At 38.8% G+C, this 21,627-nt stretch overlaps 3 protein-coding genes across 4 annotated transcripts in view; 1 reads left to right on the forward strand and 2 right to left on the reverse strand.

Moving 5' to 3' along the window:
• The first annotated feature begins 429 nt into the window (after window positions 1–429).
• Window positions 430–21,627, forward strand: part of LOC309476203 (elastase-1-like) — a 156,755-nt gene continuing 135,557 nt past the window's right edge. Inside the window, exons 1-8 of one of the 2 annotated variants that reach the window (XM_082139453.1) lie at window positions 430–497; window positions 664–755; window positions 1,154–1,254; window positions 2,040–2,165; window positions 8,560–8,696; window positions 8,803–8,945; window positions 9,034–9,183; window positions 9,311–9,423. In XM_082139453.1, the coding sequence (XP_081995579.1) occupies window positions 458–497; window positions 664–755; window positions 1,154–1,254; window positions 2,040–2,165; window positions 8,560–8,696; window positions 8,803–8,945; window positions 9,034–9,183; window positions 9,311–9,322 (801 nt within the window). In that variant the 5' untranslated portion in view covers window positions 430–457 and the 3' untranslated portion in view covers window positions 9,323–9,423. Of the gene's footprint in view, window positions 498–663; window positions 756–1,153; window positions 1,255–2,039; window positions 2,166–8,559; window positions 8,697–8,802; window positions 8,946–9,033; window positions 9,184–9,310; window positions 9,424–21,627 lie in introns of those variants that run through there. The other variant, XM_082139452.1, reaches the window with a different exon arrangement.
• LOC309474913 (uncharacterized protein) lies at window positions 9,559–12,817 on the reverse strand (the record flags this gene model as incomplete). The annotated part of the gene is made up of 5 exons (XM_082137532.1): window positions 9,559–10,539; window positions 11,169–11,474; window positions 11,814–12,125; window positions 12,215–12,526; window positions 12,679–12,817. 5 exons carry the CDS (start codon window positions 12,815–12,817, stop codon window positions 10,478–10,480), a joined length of 1,131 nt encoding a protein of 376 aa, XP_081993658.1. The 3' UTR covers window positions 9,559–10,477.
• On the reverse strand, window positions 18,264–20,789 carry LOC309476241 (uncharacterized protein). The gene is made up of 4 exons (XM_082139510.1): window positions 20,610–20,789; window positions 18,845–19,144; window positions 18,426–18,746; window positions 18,264–18,336 (listed from the first exon to the last, which is right to left on the reverse strand). Exons 1-4 carry the CDS (start codon window positions 20,653–20,655, stop codon window positions 18,296–18,298), a joined length of 708 nt encoding a protein of 235 aa, XP_081995636.1. The 5' UTR covers window positions 20,656–20,789; the 3' UTR covers window positions 18,264–18,295.

A 21,627-nucleotide genomic window follows, 5' to 3' on the forward strand; every position in this document is an offset into this window, starting at 1 on the left:
TAGTGCTTAAACTTAAACTTCTATTAATTAAACTGAAAAATCTGAATTTATAATAATATACTAACATGAATAATTATATTAATGAATACAAATAAAATAGTATAAATTATGTCTAATAAATGTCTATTTTTGATTAATTTAAAAAAAATACATGACGTAGAAATGCACATTAAACCATGCATAAACTTTATATCAGCTGCAAAAGTGAGATACTGTGAGAAGCTGAGATGTTAACTCAAAGCTAAAGCAGGTCAAGCCTTTGTGCCTAACAAGTTAAACAAGTTTATTCTGCAACTGGAACATTGGCCTTGGCAGTGGTGAAATCTGTGGGATTCACACACCTGTGGGCATCAGCCATGAGTAAGCACCTGTTCCCTACAGCGCTGCACATTTCTGTGGGCATATATATGGACGATGGAACAGTTCAGAGTGCAGAAAGACCAGACAGACTGCAAACATGCTGAGGATCTTGTTGTTGAGTGTGCTGGCCGCCCTGGGTAAGACGCCTCTCTCTTTCTGTTGAGAAAACCACTAAATCACTTCGATTTTACCAAGTTAACAAATGCGAATGTACTCAGCTCAGTCTATATGGGCTCAAACTACAAAATTACTACACTCCTAGTATGTCTAAGTGTGTGTGTTTTTTTTTTTTTTTGTGTACAGCGCTGGCTGAGCCCAGATACTTGGAGGATCAGACCATTGAGGAGCGGGTTGTGGGTGGAGAGGTGGCACAACCCCACTCCTGGCCCTGGCAGGTATGACATTTTTTAACATTAACTCAATACAAATCCTTTAAAAACTCAATAACTATTTTTTTTTTTTTTTTTTTTTTGTGGTTTTCCACAACTAAATGGACATGGTTGTACCATCTTAAGGTGGTCAAGCTATTTTTCTAAATATGGTAAAGGTTGGTGGTGTCCCACTAACAAGATCAAGATGGTGGTCTACAAAGCAGGTTGACCTTGGCAACACAATAATGGCCATAAATGTATAGCTTTATACCAAGTAAAACTTGAAGCTGATTATAACTGGATTTTCCAACATCAATAATATCCAATCCGCCCATTAAGGCGGAAATATTAAAATACCACGAGTGAATTTCATAATTCTTTCATATTTTCAAATTCTAACTAAATCACTGTCCCTTTCTCAGATCTCTCTCCAGTACCTGTCCGGCGGCAGCTACTATCATACCTGTGGTGGGACTCTGATCAGAAAGAATTGGGTGATGACCGCTGCCCACTGCGTTGACACGTAATGAATCCACGTTTTTTGCATCTAAATGGTTAAGAAACAACACAAACATCTGATAAACTGAAACAGATCACATGATGAGTATGCATCTGAAGAAGTTTGAAGTCTCTGCAGAACAAAAGTGTGTGTTTCTAAATTTGTAGCCATTTTCAAACTGGTGGGTGATTCTAAATCATAAAATGAAAATTATCCGCTTTACCCCTAAACCCTACCTTCACTGTGACGGGGGCAAATCAGGTAACGCGGTATAAAACACCCCTCCATTGGCCAACTCCCATTACTGTCCTGCAGAGACCTTGACCTTTTACAAAGCAGCGCCATGACAGGTATAAAAGCAAGGCTCTGAGCAATATACCGTGTTTTCAATAGCATCTGCTGTAAAAAATCTGTATAAAGCTCCTACTTAGATCAATTATAATTTTCCACATGCAGTTCATGTTGTCTGGACTGTGGAGTTTTTTTTTTTAAGTTTCTTGGAAATATATTTTTTCATCAGTGTTTCATCAGCAGAATAATCCAAAAACACATTAAATAACAGTACAACCCACTGACTGAAGAGATGAATGTCTATCCCTCAAAGCCTCGCTTTCATTCCCATTAAAAATCAAAGATGGCGCTGCTGTGAATAAGGTCTATTCTTGATCTGAAGCGCGCCTGTTCATAGGGCTGGCACAATTCGCCCTCTGACGGCAGATGTAATACACATTCAATGTGTTTGCAAAACATTATTGGTTGTAATTTGTTCTAACTCTACCTATGTGTTTCTGAACTTGTTTTCTATGCAGCTCGAGAACTTGGCAGGTTCTCCTGGGCGCCCACGACATCAACAATCATGAACAGTTCTACAGGTACATGGACGTCAGTGAAGTCATCATCCACCCCAACTGGAACAGAAACAATGTGGCTTCTGGGTGCGTATATAACATACAACACGTAACGTTACATGACTTTGGCGACAATTATACACAATTTATACACGACTACATCTACAATACACTTATATTTTTTAACTCAACAAACTAGACTGTATCGATTATACAATGAAACACAAACAACAATACTATTTTAATACTATATAAAGTAAGTACCTTTAATATATGACTGTCTCGACCATTTAACGTGCGCATCACACTCAACTGTATTGATAATTCTTCGCGGCTTTCTGAAATGCTTGATTGTGATTGGTCAACCGTAGCATTTAGCTGTCACAGATTTACTATTAATAACTGTCACCTGTTCACCCATAGCAACGTTGTAAATTATTCCGCTGATTTTCAGCGCTATTTTCGTAGGCCTATCTCTCGTATCATTCCGCTAGCGCTAACTAGCGACATCTTGAATTAGAGTTTTTGTAGTCAAAATAACTTTAGAGGACTTTAATAGTAGTATAGCTGTATATTATATCAGTTTTTTCTACTTTGTAATGGACAATTTTTTATTAGCTGAAGATTTAAAGGGGTCATGAACTGAGAATTCAAATTTTCCTTGATCTTTTGACAGTTAATAGTTCGTTATACCATAAAAATACCCTGTACGTTTCAAAACTCAAAACTTCCTTGTTTTTCCAAAAACTGATTTTATTGAAACCAGGTACGGTGCTAGGGGTGGGTTAAGAGGGCTGCTGGAGCCCCGAATGTTTTTATTACCAAGCCTTGTACGCACCATCACTGAGTTTTCAAGCTTATGAAGTAAAAATAATATATATTAGAACCGCAGATTTGCTCTCTCACATCTACAGTGTCAACTTATGTTGTCATTCAAACCCGACAAGAACCGCCCACTGAGGCTAGTCCTTCTGACTGACATGTAAACTGGCCAACCATCGATGAGAAGTTAAGCGTCTTTACGATCCTGCAAATGAGATTAGATCTTTTGGAGCCAGGCAGTTTGTTGGTGTATTTTACAATTTATTTAAAATGGATATTTCAAAATTATATATATATAAAAAAAGGAAGTAAAACACCCCCAGCCAGCACTTAAAAGGCAAGATACAACAGCTTCAGGTATCTGTAACTTTTAATCTTATATTAAACCTTTTAATATTATATTTCTTATTCGGTTTTAAATTGTGTCTGATTTGTGTTTTTGAGCATCTAACAGTTAACGGTTGCGCAACACAGTCTATAGGACACAAACACACACGTATTTAGAGCGTTTATATTTTTGGTACTTAGCATGGTCTGTGGCAGACTTTTCATGTCAACAATTCAATAAACAAGATAATAATAAAAAAAAAATATATATATATAATATAAATATATAATATTTTGCTGACGAAAATGGTGATGGAGATTTGACCTTGTTTAAAAAACAATTAAAAACAAACAAATTCAATACATTTTATTTAAAGGTGCATTGTGAGTAATATTTAGGAGCATTTGTTGACAGAAATGTAATATCATATAGGCCTACATAACAATGCTTTCAGTGGTGTATAAAGACCTTAATGAACCGTTATGTTTTTATTACCTTAGAATGAGCCATTTCTATCTACATACACCGCGGGTCCCCTTACATTGATATGTTTCTACAGTGGCCCTAAATGGACAAACGCAAAGAAGCTAGCTAAAGTGAGCGAATAAAACACTGAATCAATGATGAACAAGTAACAATAATATTCGCAACACCATATCGTTTTACTGAATAATTAAGTGAACATATTTTCTTATTTTTTTTTTGTAAAGAAACCTCATTGCTTAACTGCCTACTTTCTGCTGTCTCAGACGATGACATCTTTTCCTGTCGGCCACCGTAACTTCTGTTGCAACCTCACCACTAGATGCCGCTAAAAATCATACACTGCACCTTTAAAGTTTATCCTGTGTACCCTGACACACATATGGATTTTTCTGGGCTAAGCCCTGAATATCCACTCACCCTAGAACCACCCCTGATTTAAAAACTAACCCTACGTCTCAATGTCCATACTATCCATCCTAAACAGTTTGTGAAATTAAAATAAGTGTGTCCCAAAGCATATAGTATGTTGAAAAGAGTATGCCAGAAGTCCCCGGATTTGTCTACTATTTCTGGTGGATTTTGGAAGTGTGTATCCGTGCACACTCTGAAGGCTAATATTGCCTACAACCCATTGCAATTTGGATGAGGAACTACAACATGAGTAAAAAGTGTTAAAAAACTACCAAACATGGCAGATCTGCGCGACGACGGTGGGAGGTTTAGATAAAGGTTTGAGTGACTAAAATAAGTTTAACCTGATAAAATTATATTTATGTAATGTTATTCGTGTTATATTTCATCTGCAATAACAATGTGGACTTTTATTTGTGTGGCCATTAACTTTTAAATGCATCATTATGCATTAATATGAGGAGAGTCTCTGCATGAAAGACCCGTGACTGCAGATCAACGCGCTACTGCATTTCTCTCCGATACGGTTGGAAATGAATATTAAATGAAATGTGGAGGATTTTATCTTTGACAAGATGATTGACAGGCCAGTTCACTGTGAAAGGATGCGACAGAGAGAAGCCAAGCCATGATGACGTGATAGTATGTCCCAAAGCGTGTCTACTTTCTGCTACACACTCAAAAGTATCTACTTTTTCTTCACAAAAAGAGTAAATACTTTTAGGGTGTAGTATAAGTGTTGTGTATTGCATTCTTAAAGTTGCATGTTTTGTCCTTATGACACTCCGTACTAGCCTGGTTAAAACCAGACCCTTCTCAGTTGAAACTGAGTATAGGGTCTGGCGAAGCTATGTAGACAAATCATTTCCAAAGGGGCGTCACCAACCGACGTAGCTCAAATTCCTCTGGGCGCAATTGGATAGTCATAAAACCAATCAGATCGATGAAGGAGATGACGTATGCTTCGAGTGTTGTTCTTTGCTCCGGTTTTAACGAAAACGGTAAGTTTAAATCGCTCAAAACAGACGCGATAACTGATTCGTTTATATACTGTCTATGATTCGAATGAGTGATGTTCCACGGCGGCATCCATCTTTGTAATGAAATCTCCTTCAGCGTCGCTGCGCTGTCGTCATCATGTAAATCCCTCCCCAAACGTTTCTGATTGGTGCCGCGATTTCGGCGGCACAGAAATGAGTTTGAATGGGCTCTTCTCCAGACTATCCTGGAGAGAGAATTAAAATTCGCCGGAAGTAGTCTGGGTTTTCCCAGGCTAACTCCGTACTGGTTCCCTGTTGAATTGTAGGCCTACATGTGCAGATCAACTGTGTCACCTGTATAGTGAACGAGTCAGTAAAGCTGCCATGTGAAAATGCTTGTGTCAGTGTCATCACTCAAGCAGTGCACGATCATCGTTTAACGATGTAACGTTTAACGACTGGCGACGAGGATTAACACTCTCTTCTCTCTCTGCGAAACTTGTAAAAGTACGTGCTATTCAGCTGACAGCGACTCGTTAAAGCAACACTATAAGAACTTTTCCTCTGTGATCCCCCTACAGGTTGGAAGCGGAATTGTCCATTACCGCTGTCGTAAATAATTTCGCTGCCCGCAGTCTACTGTCACACGCACACTCGCTGTTTATCTAGCGCCGGCTTTGGAATGAACAATGTCCACAGACAAGGTAGAGTATGTTGCATGATTTCATGATTTCATGGAAGTATGATGTATTGCGACATCAGAAACGAAGAAAAACTAAATCTCCTGAGATTGCTGGTTCAAAGACAAAGACTGCAGAAACTGTGGAAAAAAAGGGAATATTGAATGTGTATGCCAAAACAAAAAGCAAGATGAGAAATTAAATCCAGCTAAACCTGTGGAGTTTAAGAAAAGCTATGTCAGAAAATTCAAAAAGAAAAAACATAAATCAGGTGGAATATACTGGGAAACAACAAGAGGATGAATCTGATGAAAATGAATACTCATGTCTGTGTCTTCAAATTCTGATGGCTACTGGGTGACGCCACTGCTAGATGGAAAGGCTGTTACCATGCAAGTGGACACTAGGGGTGGGCGATATAGCCTCAAAATTGATATCAAGATATTTCAAGAATATTTGCGATAATGATAGGCCTATTTATGACGATATAGACTTTTTTTTTATTATTACATTTATCTCACCTAAATGTTTGCTCACTCATTGCGTTTTTACAATGGGGTAATTTTGTTGTTAAGAGTTTACACAACACAAGGAAGCTTGATTTCAATCTTTGAATTAAATTGAAAAAAGTAGCAAATTTTTTTACAAAATAATAAAGATACAAATGAAGAGGAATAAATAGTTTTTGGGTAGGTCTAACACTAGTATTCAAAAATACTAGAGAAACTGAATAAAGTAATCAAATGTAAAATAACACTCGTTTAGTCCTGAATCCTGACTAAATTAAATACATAGGCTATGTATTTAATTTAGTCAGGACTCAGGACTAAACAAGTGTTATTTTACATTTATAAAAATAACATATTTATATACTACAACATGTATATAAAATATACCCCCCCCCCCCATATTTTTTAATCGCTTGAATGTTTAAACTAATAAGACTTAAGAAGACGTGAAAATGATAAACTTTAGTTACGATGCACTGCTGGCCCGATTGTGCAAGTGACAATTCAGTCATATCCGACTCCTGAATGCGAGAGTGTAGTATCGCCTGCAGCGCTTGCCTTGTGCAACACATTTTTACAGACGAAAGAGAAGACACGACAGCACCGCTGAACACTCAAGTTGTTTGTGAAATTGCGTCTAGGAGAAAGTTTAGTTGTACTCGACGGTGTGTTTTTGCTTGTTGTGTTTCCACCTTTAGCGGTAACAGGTTTTTTTGTGTGCATATTTTGAAAAATATTGTGCTTTGTTAGGTCTGACCTCTTGGAACCAAACCACTTCCATTCTATTGAAGTAGAACCCTTTTTAGGTCCTAAATCGTCATCGGAGGCTGACATGCTGCTCTTACTCTCAGATGTGTTTTCGTTGTGCGCGCTAGGGAATGTAAAGGCGCCATACGTCATTGCGTCCCTATATCATTGATATCGCGATATGACACCTTTTTATCATGTAAAAATTTATACCAGTATTATCGTGGACGGTATGATATTGCACACCCCTAGTGGACACTGGAGCCGCTGTATCACTCATGGCGGAGTCAACTTGCCAAGAGAAGTGGCCATATCTCTGTCTTGAGGAACCGAAGCTGACACAGGTGAGGTTGTACCTCTTTCAGGAGTCAGGGATGTGGCTGTAGAGCTAAACAAACAGAAGGTAAACTTACCACTGTATGAACGCAGTAGTCACACAGCTCTGATGGGCCGATCATGACTAGAGAAAATAAAGCTAAATTGGCAGGAAGTACATTTAGTGGTGAAAGAGTCTACCAGCCTACAACACATCCTGAGGAAGCATGCAGAGGTGTTTGGAGATGAATTGGGAAACATGAAAGACATCACTGTAATGTTGGCCATTAAGTCTGATAGTGAACCTAAGTGCTTAAAAGCTCACCCCGTTCCTTACGCGATAAAGCCTAAGGTAGAAACTGATCTAGACCGTCTGGAGAAAACTGGCGTACTGAAGAAAGTGAATATTAGAGAGTGGGCCACGCCAATTGTTCATGTATTGAAGAAGGATGGATCAGTCAGAATTTGTGGCGATTTCAAGGTTAGTCAACCCTGTTTTAACTGTAGAACAACACCCCTTGCCATTAATTGAAGATCTTTTTGCTGGATTAGCAGGCGCCAGAAATTCAGCAAGATAGACTTATGTCAAGCTTACCTCCAAATGCAGGTCGATCCTGTTTCCCAAGAGCTGCTGACCATCGTGACACATAAGGGCCTGTACAGATATCAGAGGCTTCCTTTCGGCATAACTTCAGCTCCAGCTTGCCATGGACCAGATTCTGAGTGGATTGAATGGAGTACAGTGTTATCTTGATGATCTGTTAATCACAGGAAAAGATAATGAGGATCATCTCGGGAACCTGAATGCAACACTACAAAGGCTAAAAGAGTATGGCATTCGGGTGAAGAAAGACAAATGTGACTTCTTCCAGCCCACCATCGAGTATCTAGGACATGTAATTGGCTGTGCTGGTCTTCACAAAAGCACCATCAAAGGTAAAAGCTATCGTGGATGCGCCATCTCCAAATAACGTAAGCCAGGTGCGATCATTCCTAGGACTGTTAACATACTATGCAAAGCTCATGCCAAACCTTTCCAGTAGACTTTGTCCATTACATGAACTGTTAAACAAGTCCAACTGGACTTACATCATCAACACAACATCCATGATCATATTAAATATATTCTAAAGTTATAGCGCAAAATGAAATGTGCTTGAAATGTGGAAAAAAAGTCTGTGATGTGTGTTCTTTGTTTTTCAGATATGATATCGCTCTTATGCGTCTGTCCTCTGATGTCAATATGACCCCATTCGTGCAGCTGGCCGCCCTTCCACCCTCTGGACAGGTTCTGCCCCACAACAGCATCTGTTACATCACCGGCTGGGGCCGCGTTCAGAGTCAGCTTTCACTTACTTCACTTCAGATAGCTTTGACATTGCCTGAAATCATTTGAATGTAACTCATTCCTGATTCTTTCCTCTCATGGATGTGATCTTCATTTAGCTGGTGGGCCACTCTCCTCTCATCTGAAACAGGCCCTCCTGCACGTGATGGACCACAATACCTGCACTCGGAGCGACTGGTGGGGAAGCACCGTGAAGAGCTCCATGGTGTGCGCTGGTGGCGGCAGCTTGTCTGGATGCCAGGTGAGAAAGACTGGCTGTAAAACAGATCATGAACTGCTTCATACTGCAGGAAAATGTCTAATTTTGTCTCCTGTTGTGCTGTTTTTAGGGTGACTCTGGCGGTCCTCTGAACTGTCAGGTCAACCGTCAGTACGTCGTCCATGGTGTGACCAGCTTTGTGTCATCAGAGGGTTGTAATGCCTACCAGAAGCCAACAGTCTTCACTCGTGTGTCTGCCTACATCAGCTGGATTAATGGAGTAAGTGCAATTATATCATCATTATAATAAAACTTTACATAAGGAACTAACAAGCAATCAATGTCATGACTGTATCTCATAATACTGTTTTTATTTCATATTTCTTGTGCCATTTCGTTCATTTCAGATCATTGGATAAGTGGAAAAACTGAGAAGATGAAAGAAAAACATCCTCCATTTATCAGCTTTTAACATCTGCAATGGCAAGAAATATTTACAATAAACTTTACTTAAACTTTACAGCACTTAACTATTTGAAGTTATTTTTTTAAGTGGAAATTGTAATTGTTTATACGTAATGGTCTTGACATATTAACTCCTTCAGACCATTTGAAACAAATTTATTTTTCTAATATGAGTAATGTCTGGTCACTGATTGGTCCCTGAGAAACCAACAACAATGAAAATATGCTGTCCATCGTAGTGGAAACCTCTATTAATTAATGAGTTCGCAAAAATGTAGCTTTTTAGATTCATTTTTACATTTAAGGAGAGCAAAATATCAAGTAGGGAAAATTGTTTTGCTCAGTGGTTAAAAAAAGGTCTGTAGGGAATAACAACATTTTGGGGAAATTTTGTGGCCAAAAAAGATCCACTGTCAATAGGGACAAACAATGGTTATTTTGACTGTACCTTAAGGTGAATTTATTGACTATTTTATTGAATTAAACTAGAGAATATTTTATTACTATCTTTCCAGAAAATACTTCATCATTGTGGTTTACAAACAGATATTAAGATATTAATACCAGCAGTATGTATCTATATCTTATATGAACTTTTATTAATTGAGCAGAATTTTATACAAATGACTTGGAAATGAGAATAAAGCAAAAGCAATTCATCCAAGGAACACACACAAAAAAAGCAGTGGAATACAAAAAGCAAGACCATCAAAAAAAAACAGACATGGAATAAACCTCGGACCAGACTCATTAGAACCTCATTAATATCAAAATGTATAATATTACCAATTATAAATCATTGTCCAATGTCAAGAGTCAGGCAGTATGCATGCATTCAGCCAATATGAAATATAGCACTGTCTAATACATAACACAGTAACAAATCACTGCTATACAGTACATATAAGGTCCATACACTAACAAGTTAAGGACTGTAGTAAAATAAATTCACAAATATATAACATAAAAAAAAATATAGATTAACCATTTGAACCAAGTTCAGTTATGATCACATTTGTTATGTTCACAAGCACCTAATTAAAATAGTCAATTATAAATTCTCTAAAATTGTTTACATAATGTCATAAAAAATGTGCAAAAATTCACAGTTATATTTGTATTAAGCGTATACCCTCCAGCTCATCCCCGCTGTCTGTATTTCTTTCTCTCTCTGTAAGAAAACAAAGAATACTGGTTAAAAAGGTTGATGTCACAGCTACTTTAGTGTCAATGTTCAGCCAATAAACATGTTTAAAAACCAAGCATTCCTACCACTTACCCGATCAAAAACACTCACAATAATACAGTGTTGAGTGTCAAACCGTAAAGAATTGAGAAAATTAAAGGACAATTTAGAAAATGAAATCTTGCAATTGTAAACTGTAAAATTGTAAAGTAGTCCACTGAAGGTGAGCTTGTTGAGAACCCAAATGCAGTTTATTTACAAAAATGTGATCAAACAGAAAACAAAAGCACGAACACAGACACGGACACTTTTACCAAACAGTGGTTAAAGGAAACAATACTTGACAAAGACACATGGCAAACATGAGGGCTTAAATACAGACTAATGACTAGACAAAGGACACCTATGAACAATGAAACAATGGACCAATGACAGCATGACACATCAGACAAGGGAACACATGGCAGGATCACATGACTAACAGGGAATCACATGACAAAGACATGAAACATGACTGACATGAAACAAAACCAAAACAAGACGTGACAGCAATATGTTCATTTCAGAGCGTCTGTACACAGAGCCAAAATAAAAAGGATCACCATGTTACTCACCACGGATTGTAACTTTATATCTCTTGTATTTAGTCTCTCGGCTGCTGATGATCAGTAGTTTATAGACTCCGGCATGTTCAGTTGTGCTGTTTCTTATGATCAGAGATCCAGTTTGATGATCCAGATTCAATATGTTTTTGAATTTCTCTTCAGCACCATAATATGTACAGGCACTTTTATTTGTTTCTCTTTTAGCTATGAGTCTGTCTTCAGCTCCAAACAGCCACAGAATCAGATCATCATCTTGTATTTCAGTTTCGTTGTGCAGTGTGACCGAATCTCCTTCCGTCGCTGACGCAGTCTTCTCTTTATTTTGTCGCAGCATCGGAAAAAAAGAGACAAACATGAACATTATAACAGGTGATCTGACCTCACTGCCACGGTAACATCGATTACCTGATTAATTAGGAGGTCAAGAGGGTACATTTTCTTCAATATTGTGATGGATTTCTGTGTTCCACACAAAAAATGATTTACAGGGTACGAATTCATACAAATGTGCCGCCTTGTAACAAAGTTATGTTTTCCTGTGAGATCAGTTTTTTTTTGTTTTTTTTTGTTTTGTTTATGTCTTTAACTATTAATAATCTGTGTTAAGACCATTAAAAGCATCAAAACAGTGGTAAATATGATTGTGTTACTCACCGTGGGCAATCACCATGAATCTCTTGCATGTGATCTTTTTGCCGCTGGTGATTTGTAGTGTATAAACGTCTGAATGTGCTCTGCTGATATTCCTGATGGTCAGATCTCCAGTTCGCTGGTTTAACTGTAATCTGTCTCTGAATCTCCCATCAGGACCTTCATAGAATAAGGCCTGATTGGTGGCTGCGTTGAGTTCAGCTATGAACGTTTCTTTATCGCTAAACTTCCACAGTATCCGCTCATCATTCTTCAGATTGGTAACACCAGTTTGTAGAGTCACAGAATCTCCAACTGTATATTTCAGCGTATTCACTGACAAAGAGAGAGAAACATATAGAAGAAACATGTGAATGTGAAAGTAAACCGCACTATCAATACTGTGATTATCTTGAGCTACTCACGCCTAACAAGATTGTTGAATTTCTTGTATGAAGCTTTATTGCTGCTCTTCATCTGTACTTCATAAACTCCAGAGTTGCTGCTTTTGGTGTTTGTAATGGTGAGATCTCCAGTTTGATTGTCCAGCTCCAGTCTGTCTTTGAATCTCTCGTCGTCAACATCGTAGACGCTGGTCTCATTGGTTTGCCCATCAACTTTGGCTATGAGGGCATTTATAGGTTCAAACTTCCACAGAATCAGATCATCTTTCTGTATTTCGGTAATACCAGTCTGCAGATGGACAGACTCTCCCTCTGTGAATTTCAGTGTGTCCACTTCATTTCATAAAGAAATAGAAACAAAGCATGTTGATATGTGCAGATGAACAACTCAAATCCCACTTTAGATCCCAATGAAGTGTAAAATGAACAAATTAACACGTTTACAGACAATACTGTAGGGTGTTTGAAGTAATTTACCCACACACCTCGTACAATAACCTTGAATCTCTTGATTTTGGCTCTGCTGCCGGTGATCTGCCGTGCAAAGGCAAAAGACCGTAACTTCGTATTTGGTCGAAAATGAGTTATTGATATTTTTGGCACATTCAAGACTCCCTTTATCATGTGTATAAGTATCTTGGGTCAATTCTGTTGTTTTTTCGAGAAAATAATGGGTTGTCTGAACAGTAACTTCCAAAAGCCTAGAAGAAACCAAGGCAGAAGACCGTAACACAAGTTACCGCTCTTTGGCTTTGTTTTGGAACGCTCAAATTGAGTTACGGTACTCTGCCTTTGTTTAGCCGTGCGTCAATATGAAGTTACTGTGCCAGCCTGGAGTTACGGTATTCTGCCTTTGTTTTACTGCCCATTAAAGTTTGCCGCGTTTAAGTTACGGTGTTGCCTGTGTACTGTCATATTACTGTCATTGAAGCACTTCTGACACACACGATACCTGAATAAAAGTGTAGGTAAAACAAATATTGCTGAGTGGTTGTTTTTACTATATAGTTTAAGGATGGCCCATTACTCTCGAGGGAAAATGATGGTTGAGATGGCTTTGAAACGCAGACATCAATGTCTTCATTGTCTTCAACTACTTCATTTAGCTAGCTAGCAGCCTATAGCATAGGCTAAAGTTAGTCAGTTATCTAATGAATAGGCTACCAAACTGTTCCATATAACAAAGCACTATAAACTAGCAGAGACTAAATAACTTGCCAGCAATAAGTTAGTTAAGCGTAAATAATCTCAAATAAATGTTTGTATTTATATTCTATAATTTTTTTGCTTTTCATAATGCAGATTATTCCCTTAGTGCCAGCATGTCAGTGACAGCAGTGAGTTAGACAGCAGACTAGTTGCACGACACGAGTGGAGTCAAATGTAGTTACCGTGTATGGTCACGCATAAAAACAGTAGAAACAGCTTGCAATTAAATCCATATCCTACCTTTTCTTGTAACCTGATAAAATCCATGGTAATGAACGTCATCGGAGATGTTAATCCACAAGCATTCTGAGCATTATTCCTACTTGCTGGCGTTCACATCAATCCACAAGTCTTTAAAGGCGATTTTCATTCACTTAGATGTAAAAGCAATTATATCCATTTACGTTAGCGAACATTGCAATAAATAATAATTGGTTGCAAAACGGTATCCACCGACATCGACATGTAGCTTTTTTGTCTGTTTGTCAGTTACGTCAGAAAAACAAATAATACAAATGACTCCATGCTATAGCATTTGAGATTGGCCAATCAAATCCACCAGTCAGAGAGCTGTCATTAAAGCATTGTAGCCAAACTTAACCCTTGATTAACCAGTGGCACTAACTTGTAGGCCTGATCATTTGTTAAAATAGACATTGATTAATCAAATAGTCTATTAGTCAAATAATCAAATATTAGTCAAATAATCAAATAGTCTAAAAACAAATGTTTCCTGGACCTACGTGTATTCGATATATATAAAATATTATTTCCTATACAAATTTCCCTCCATGCCTTATTTGTATTATTATTATTATTATTATTATTGTTGTTGTTGTTATTATTATTATTATTATAACATTTTCTCTATTCTTTTCAGTTCCTTGTGGCGATATTCCTTGCAGTCCGGACGCACAGCAAAAAAAAAAAATTATCGTTCTGGACAGTGGTAGGCATTTTCCCAATTTGATAACATTGACATTAATTAATCAAATATTTGAAGAATATTTCATGTTCATGTTCCATATTTTTCCATGCATGTTTCCAATTGTAAATTTGTTCTGTTCATTTCAGTTACTTATGGCGATATTGATTGTGATCCAGCACCCAACTCAAAAACATGGACAGTTCTTGATAGTTGTCTGGATATTAGTTTCCCAGAGTCTGCTTCTGATGAGCTGTTCTGCAGCACACGGTGCAGACGGTGCTCTACTGACACCACGCTTGATGCTCTTATGGAGTTTCACCTCGCTCCAGCTACAGCTCTACTGCCAGAGCCCACCCTCGCTCCACTGCCAGCACCAGAGCCCACCCACGCTCCACTGCCAGCACCAGAGTCCACCCTCGCTCCAGCTACAACTCTACTGCCAGAGCCCACCCTCGCTCCACTGCCAGCACCAGAGTCCACCCTTGCTCCAGCTCCAGCTCTACTGCCAGAGTCCACCCTCACTCCACTGCCAGCACCAGAGTCCACCCTCACTCCACTGCCAGCACCAGAGTCCACCCTCACTCCACTGCCAGCACCAGAGTCCACCCTCACTCCACTGCCAGCACCAGAGTCCACCCTCACTCCACTGCCAGCACCAGAGTCCACCCTCGCTCCACTGCCAGCACCAGAGCCCACCCTCACTCCACTGCCAGCACCAGAGCCCACCCTCACTCCAGCCACAGCCCCACCAATGAGAGATCCGTGTAAATGCAGAAGAAAATGCACAGACAAATTTAGTGAGGAGAGGCGTAAGGAGATCTGGAAGAGGTACTGGGACATCAACTACACAGACAAATGTGCATTCATGCTCCACAGTGTCAGCCATCAGGTCCCACAGCAGGTCTGTAAAACTTTTTTTTTGGCCACTTTGGGGTACCATCCGGCGAATGACAGTCTGGTCCTCTCTGTGATGGGGAATGAGATAGGGAATGAGGCGATCACAAGAGACCAAAGAGGAAGACATACACCATCCAACAAGCTGGACATGCAGCCTTTTTACGACCACATTGAATCATTCCACCCATCAGTGAGCCACTACCGAAGAGAGCATGCCCCACATCGTCGCTACCTCCCTAGCGACATTAACATCAAGCTCATGTATGCTGATTATTTGGGAAAAGGCAACAGCTGCTCCTATGAAAGCTACCGCAAAGCTGTAAAACAAAAGAACATCAGCTTTGCAAAGCTTGGAGAGGAGGAATGTGAGGAGTGCATACTGCAGGATCAGCACATGAAAAATTACCATGATGGGGATGGCCATGACATGGACTGCTTGCAGTGCCAGAGGTGGCGTGGACATAAAGAGTCTGCCGTGCAGAGCCGAATAATATACCAGGCTGATGCAGAGAAGGACTGGCCAGAGGACACATTGGTGAAGAGTGTGGACCTTCAAAAAGTCATCATGTTGCCTCGTATGCCTGGTTTGAAAACATCAATCTTCACAAAACGCATCGTGGCATTCCATGAGACCTTTGCCTCTGTAGGCAAGAAAAATAATAAATAAAACACCATCTCTGTGGTCTGGCATGAGGGCACGGCAGGGCGAAGAGCAGCAGAGATCACCTCGGCCTATGTGACTGCACTAAAAAAAGAAAGGGACATATGCCACTGCATCTTCTGGGTGGACAACTGTTCTGCTCAAAATAAGAATTGGTGCTTGCTATCCTCCCTGGTCTGCCTTGTAAATGGTGATACCACCTCCATGGAGGATATAACTTTGATATACTTCGAAAAGGGACACACGTTCATGAGTGCTGATAGTTTTCACCATGGTGTCGAGCTGGAGATGAAAAATCGACCTGGAGGTGTGCTGTATGACTTTGAGGATTTTGTGAGTGTTGTGGCAAGTTCAAACTCCAGGAAGGTGGAAGTGGTTGAAATGAAGAATGAAGATGTGCTGGATTGGAAGGATGGGCACTCCTGTGTGAAGGTCAAGAAGGCATCAAAGTTTGGCAAGATGTCAGTGATCCAGTTGCGACGTGGCTCTAGGAGCCTGTTCTTCAAACTAAACCATGAAGATGCTCACCAGGTTAAGTTCGAGCTGAAGGTTCCCTCTCTCCTGAGACCACATGACCGGGGGATTGAAGAGGATAAAAAGAACGACATAATCAGAAAACTATGTCCTTTTATGCCCTCAAACAGGAGGGCTTTCTGGTGTTCACTGCCTGTAAGCGAAGTTGTGGAGTATGAGGAGTGAGAACACCCTAAAACAACATTAAATTAATTCAGGATTCCAAGTTCACACACTTGTACATGATTTACTCTTATTCCCATTCAATGCATTTTAAATTTGTACATGATTCGTTGTTCTATCTGTTGTATCTTTGTTTTGTATCTTGTTTTCTTTGCATTCCATTATTAATTAAATAAATATGTTTACTTATTAGAAATATGCTCATCTTGTATGTATTCATATGATTCAGTGTCACCTCTCTGCAGTCAACCTGTTAGTTTTACTGCACACAAGATACTCTTTACTGCTATGGGGGTATTGTGTTATGTCTAATTAATTAATTAATAATGCCATCAGGGTGCAACCAAATCAGAGGATAGCAATAAGTAGATGGCTAAAACTAATTGTAAATCATCCAAAATAATCAATCAATCAATCATTTTATTTCTAAAGCACATTTTAAAACAACACGAGTTGATCGAAGTATACCTTAAATAACATATACACAAACAAACATATACACAAACAAACCATAAAACACAATACTGGTGTTACTATAATGATTTTGTAAATGGTGATCAGCAATCAAATATTGATAATTTTGAAGTTACTGCCTTTTTCCTTGGTATGACTTCTCACTTTTTGCAGACAATACAAAGGCAGAGTACAGTAACTTCAAAATTGGGGTCAAAGGTCAAGTTTGAGCTCAAGATTTTTTATGTAGATAATTTTCATTACTAAACATTTAATTGCCAGATTTCCAGTTTCCTACCTATAATTAATTTGGCTGGACAACTAAAAAACTTTAAAGTCATTTTTCTCAGTTCCACACTCTAGCGACTTAAGGTCTTTTGCCTTTGTAGGGCAGATCTGCATCTGATAATCTCCAGAGATTCGGATCCTGATGTCGCTGATGGTCAGATCTCCAGTCTGCTGGTCCAGCTGCAGTTTGTCGCTGAACCGCTCGTCGGCGGCGTACGAAATGTTACCGGCCTTTTTGTGTATTTTGTGTACATGTCCTGCGGTCCAAATGTCCAGAGTACTTCATCCTCTCTCTGGATTTCAGTTGCACCGGTTTTCAGCGTGACAGAATTTCCCTCCGTCACTGACACCATTTTTTTATTTTCTGTCTCAGCACCAAGATATAAAATGTTTTAACAGATGTTTTATTGTTTAAGTCAAAATTCTAAATTTGTTTAATGAATAAACCACTGTAAATGAAGTCTCAGATATTGGTTTTCAATTTGATTCAAAAGCGTTATTTACTGACACCGTTTGTGTCTGGCTCTCAACATCATGGAGATGTTTAATTTTTCAAAAATTCACAGCAAAAAACTGCAAAATCTCCTAGTAAGCTGCAAATAAGTAGCATTTTAAGGTGCATTCCTAATAAAGGGATGTTCTTTTTTTCTGTTGGTTTTCAATTCATTTGAAAAGTAACTTTGTAAAATGCATTTATAGGATTCTAGAACTTCCTGTTTCTTAAGTGGGAAAAATAATCACATACTGCTTTACAGCTACAGTCAATTCCTGTTTTTCTTAAGATCACACACTGTATAATTTGTTAGTTATGCATAGTTATGCAAATTAAATACACTTTTAAACTCTTATATGGGGTTATTCCTTTTGCTATTAGCTGTAGATAATGATTACCTTTCCGTTTAGAGTATCCTTAACATGTAGTAAATCACAGCCAGAGCTACAGCCACACACAGCAGGAGAAAAACACAACTCAGCACAATATAACCAGCGGACAAACCTGGATCTGGAACGCTGAAAAGAGAAAGTCATTAGTATAAGTCATTTTATTGTGCGATTTAAGGGAAATGCTCATTTAACATGATTAAACATGAGCTACTTACCAACAAAAACATTGAATCTCTTGAATAAGGTCTCTTTACTGTTGGAGATCTGTAGTTGATAAACACCAGCGTCTGCGGTTCTGAGGTCTCTGATGGTGAGATATCCCGTCTGATTTTCCAGATGTATTCTCTCTCTGTATCTCTCATCAGGACTGTATGTGATCTCATGAATCTTTACGTTCATTTCAGCTATAAAAGTGTCTGGATTCGTAGTTCCAAACGTCCACCGTATTAGATTGTGTTTCTGTGAATCAGTAACACCAGTGTGTAGAGTCACAGAATCTCCTTCTCTCTTGTTTTCCAACCCTGCAAAAATCACATCTGGAAAACAAACAGGAACAGTTATGCGATACATAGTGCATTTTAAAAGTAAAATAGGCCTAAACTATAATCAATATAGATATATCGGAGCTACTCACCATGGACAGTAACAGTGAATGTATTGACTAAGGTCTCAGTGCTGATGATCTTTATATAATAATCTCCGGAGTGTTTGGTTCTGATGTCACTGATGGTCAGAGATCCAGTCTCGAATCTCCCATCATCAACATCATATAATGAGACTGTCTGAGCTGTGCCCTCGATTTTAGAGATAATGGAGTTTTGAGATCCATACATCCACATCAACAAAAATATTCTCCGTATTTCAGTGACATTAGACTGCAGAATGCCGGAATCTCCCTCTTTCACTGACACTTGTGTCGTCTCCCCAAACACACCTGAGAAATAAACAAAATATAGCTGAAAGTTTTCAATATCAGCAAACTCCGTAAACAGTAGGCCTACAATCTTAAAAATAAAGGTTCCAAAAGGAGGGTTTTCTCAGCAGTGCCATAGAAGAGCCATTCCTGGTTCTTTAAAGAACCTTTCAGTGATCAGTTCTTAAAAAGATGTTACTCATAGTGTAAATTTTAATAATGTAAAGAACCTTTTGTGCAATAGAAAGTTTGGTGTAGTTGGTTCTTCATGGACATAGATGCCAATAAAGAACCTTATTTTTAAGAGTGTAACGCTGCAGTCGATATTTAAATCTTAGCGATTATTATCCTATTAGATCAGCCAACTATTACTACAGAATACACTGAATAGCCTACTATAAAATTAAATATCATAAAATGAAAATAGATCTTGTCATTGTGGAACTTGTCCACGAATGATTGTGCAATACTTGCATAATAAAACAGAAGCAGTGAATGAATGTACATTCCATCATGAATGTATCTTTGACCAATTTATGAGTTTATCATATGTTGATAACCTATAGCTATAACTGTTGGTGTGGAAATCGGACGCCAAAAGCCCACGACCGACAACCCCCTAGATTAGGCTACTGCAGAACAGACAAAAGCTATGATTTAATTTCTTTGCAAATTATTTTCCTTACATGAAAATGTTCCGATTCATCAACATTACAGCGACGGTGAAATTCGTATTTTTCCGAATCTGTTGTAGCCTGAACGCCGCCTTCACACTGACAGTTGAAATCAGCTCCGTAATACGCAATACGCCCCCAGCGGACGTCGTACTACACCGTTGAAAAGCTTCGGAAGCGAGTAGAACAAAAATGGCGGAGAGATTAACGGTTGATTTTGTCAGTGTCAGAATGTACAATTCTGTATGATCTCTCTGATGAGGGTTATAGAGACATTAATCGGAAGGCTGCTGCGTGGAGGAAAGTTCCCCAGGACGTTGATATGTCAGGTCGGCTAAATGTGATATAGTGGTATAGGGCTTTTAATTGTATTAACTGCCCTAATAACGTTAGAAAATCATGAAAATAAAAAAAATGACATGACAACTTATCGTTATAAAATCATTATTTATTTTATTAAAAGTTGAGAATTCAGGTTTGTTTATCAGTACCATAGCAACGCTAACTTCCGCTGGAATTGTCGGATAGGAACCGTCCGTAGCCTTTCGCAAGAGTTCAATTTTTTGAACGCATCCGGATGACCAACGGACACGATTTTTTTCGCACCGCACTCGTTCGGACCCGGTTCGCACCCATTCGCATGCGGTCTGTGAATCTCCATAGGAAATTAATGACTTCCGGTCGTTTCGTAGCCGTATCAGAGCTGATTTCAACTGCCAGTGTGAAGGCGGCGTAATACGTAACATTTTACGGATAAGAATAGGCTATTAGCCTGAATGTGAAACCGAAAGAATGACGAACCGATGACTTACCGTGAAAAAATAATGCGAAAGAAAAGAGCAATAACAGTTTCTTCATATTGTTTTAAAATCCTAGATCATATACCATGACTCGAGTTGATGAGATGATCGATCCGTGGCGTTTCTGTCGTATAAACGAGCAAAACACAGTGACCATCACGGATGGCAAAAAAAAAGAAAGAAAAAAAAAAGTGTTGACTCACTGTTGAGGAATTTTAAACAGATGGGCCGGTTACCACAAAACAACGAATGTTTGCTCATGAATATCATTTAGGTTATGCACAAATTGTATTTTACTGTTTTTCTGTAATGCTCATTTTCAAGTCAAAACAGAAACGTAATATTTATAACATAGGCCTATGCTGTTGGTTTCCAATCTCTATCTAGTGTTCTTGCTTGTAGTTTCTGTCATTGTACTCATGAGGGCAGAGGAAGGCAAAACCTGATCACAGATCAGTATCTATTTTCCATTTAACTTCCTTTCAGCATTTAACATGAAATCAGCATAGACTATTAGACAAAGCTTATATCCATGCCTGTTAATGTGTTTTAATAAATATTGGAATTGGAACTGTTGTGGCAATTTTCATTAAACAATCATCTCTGCATAAAAGACAGTCTGAAATCAAATGATCATTAAAAAGTAATTTATTATCTTGCAAGAGGCCCAATTGCCCCACAGAGGTAGTCAGGTACAGTCTGTGAAGCAAGTGCGACAAGGAGGGAGGGGTAGATCACTCTACTTATACTGTTATTCTCTCAAGGTCTCTTCACCCATAAATTGATAAGAACCTAGCTCAATGCTCTCATTTAGGGCTGAGCTTTAGGTTTAGCTCTCCTAGTCCCAAATTGGATCCCCTCTGACCTTAGGGGTCAAGGGTCCCTTCCAAAACCATGTCTCCCCCTCTCTACTCGTCCCACAGCAGTTCACGTCAATCATTATATTGTAGAATCAGCAGGACACAGCAGCACACCTAAGAATTAACCCTGTGTATAAGAGAAAATCAAAAATTCCCATTACAGAACTAAT

The sequence above is a fragment of the Leuciscus leuciscus genome, assembly GCF_965113295.1.
Source record: "Leuciscus leuciscus genome assembly, chromosome: 15".
Taxonomy (NCBI): Eukaryota; Metazoa; Chordata; class Actinopteri; order Cypriniformes; family Leuciscidae; genus Leuciscus; species Leuciscus leuciscus.

Coding starts and splice junctions, on each gene's coding strand:
- LOC309476241 (XM_082139510.1), bottom strand. CDS start 20,655: ATGAAGAAACTGTTATTGCTCTTTTCTTTCGCATTATTTTTTCACG. Junction 19,145..20,609: donor TTTCGCATTATTTTTTCACG/GTAAGTCATCGG, acceptor TTTATTTCTCAG/GTGTGTTTGGGGAGACGACA. Junction 18,747..18,844: donor ATTCACTGTTACTGTCCATG/GTGAGTAGCTCC, acceptor TTTGTTTTCCAG/ATGTGATTTTTGCAGGGTTG.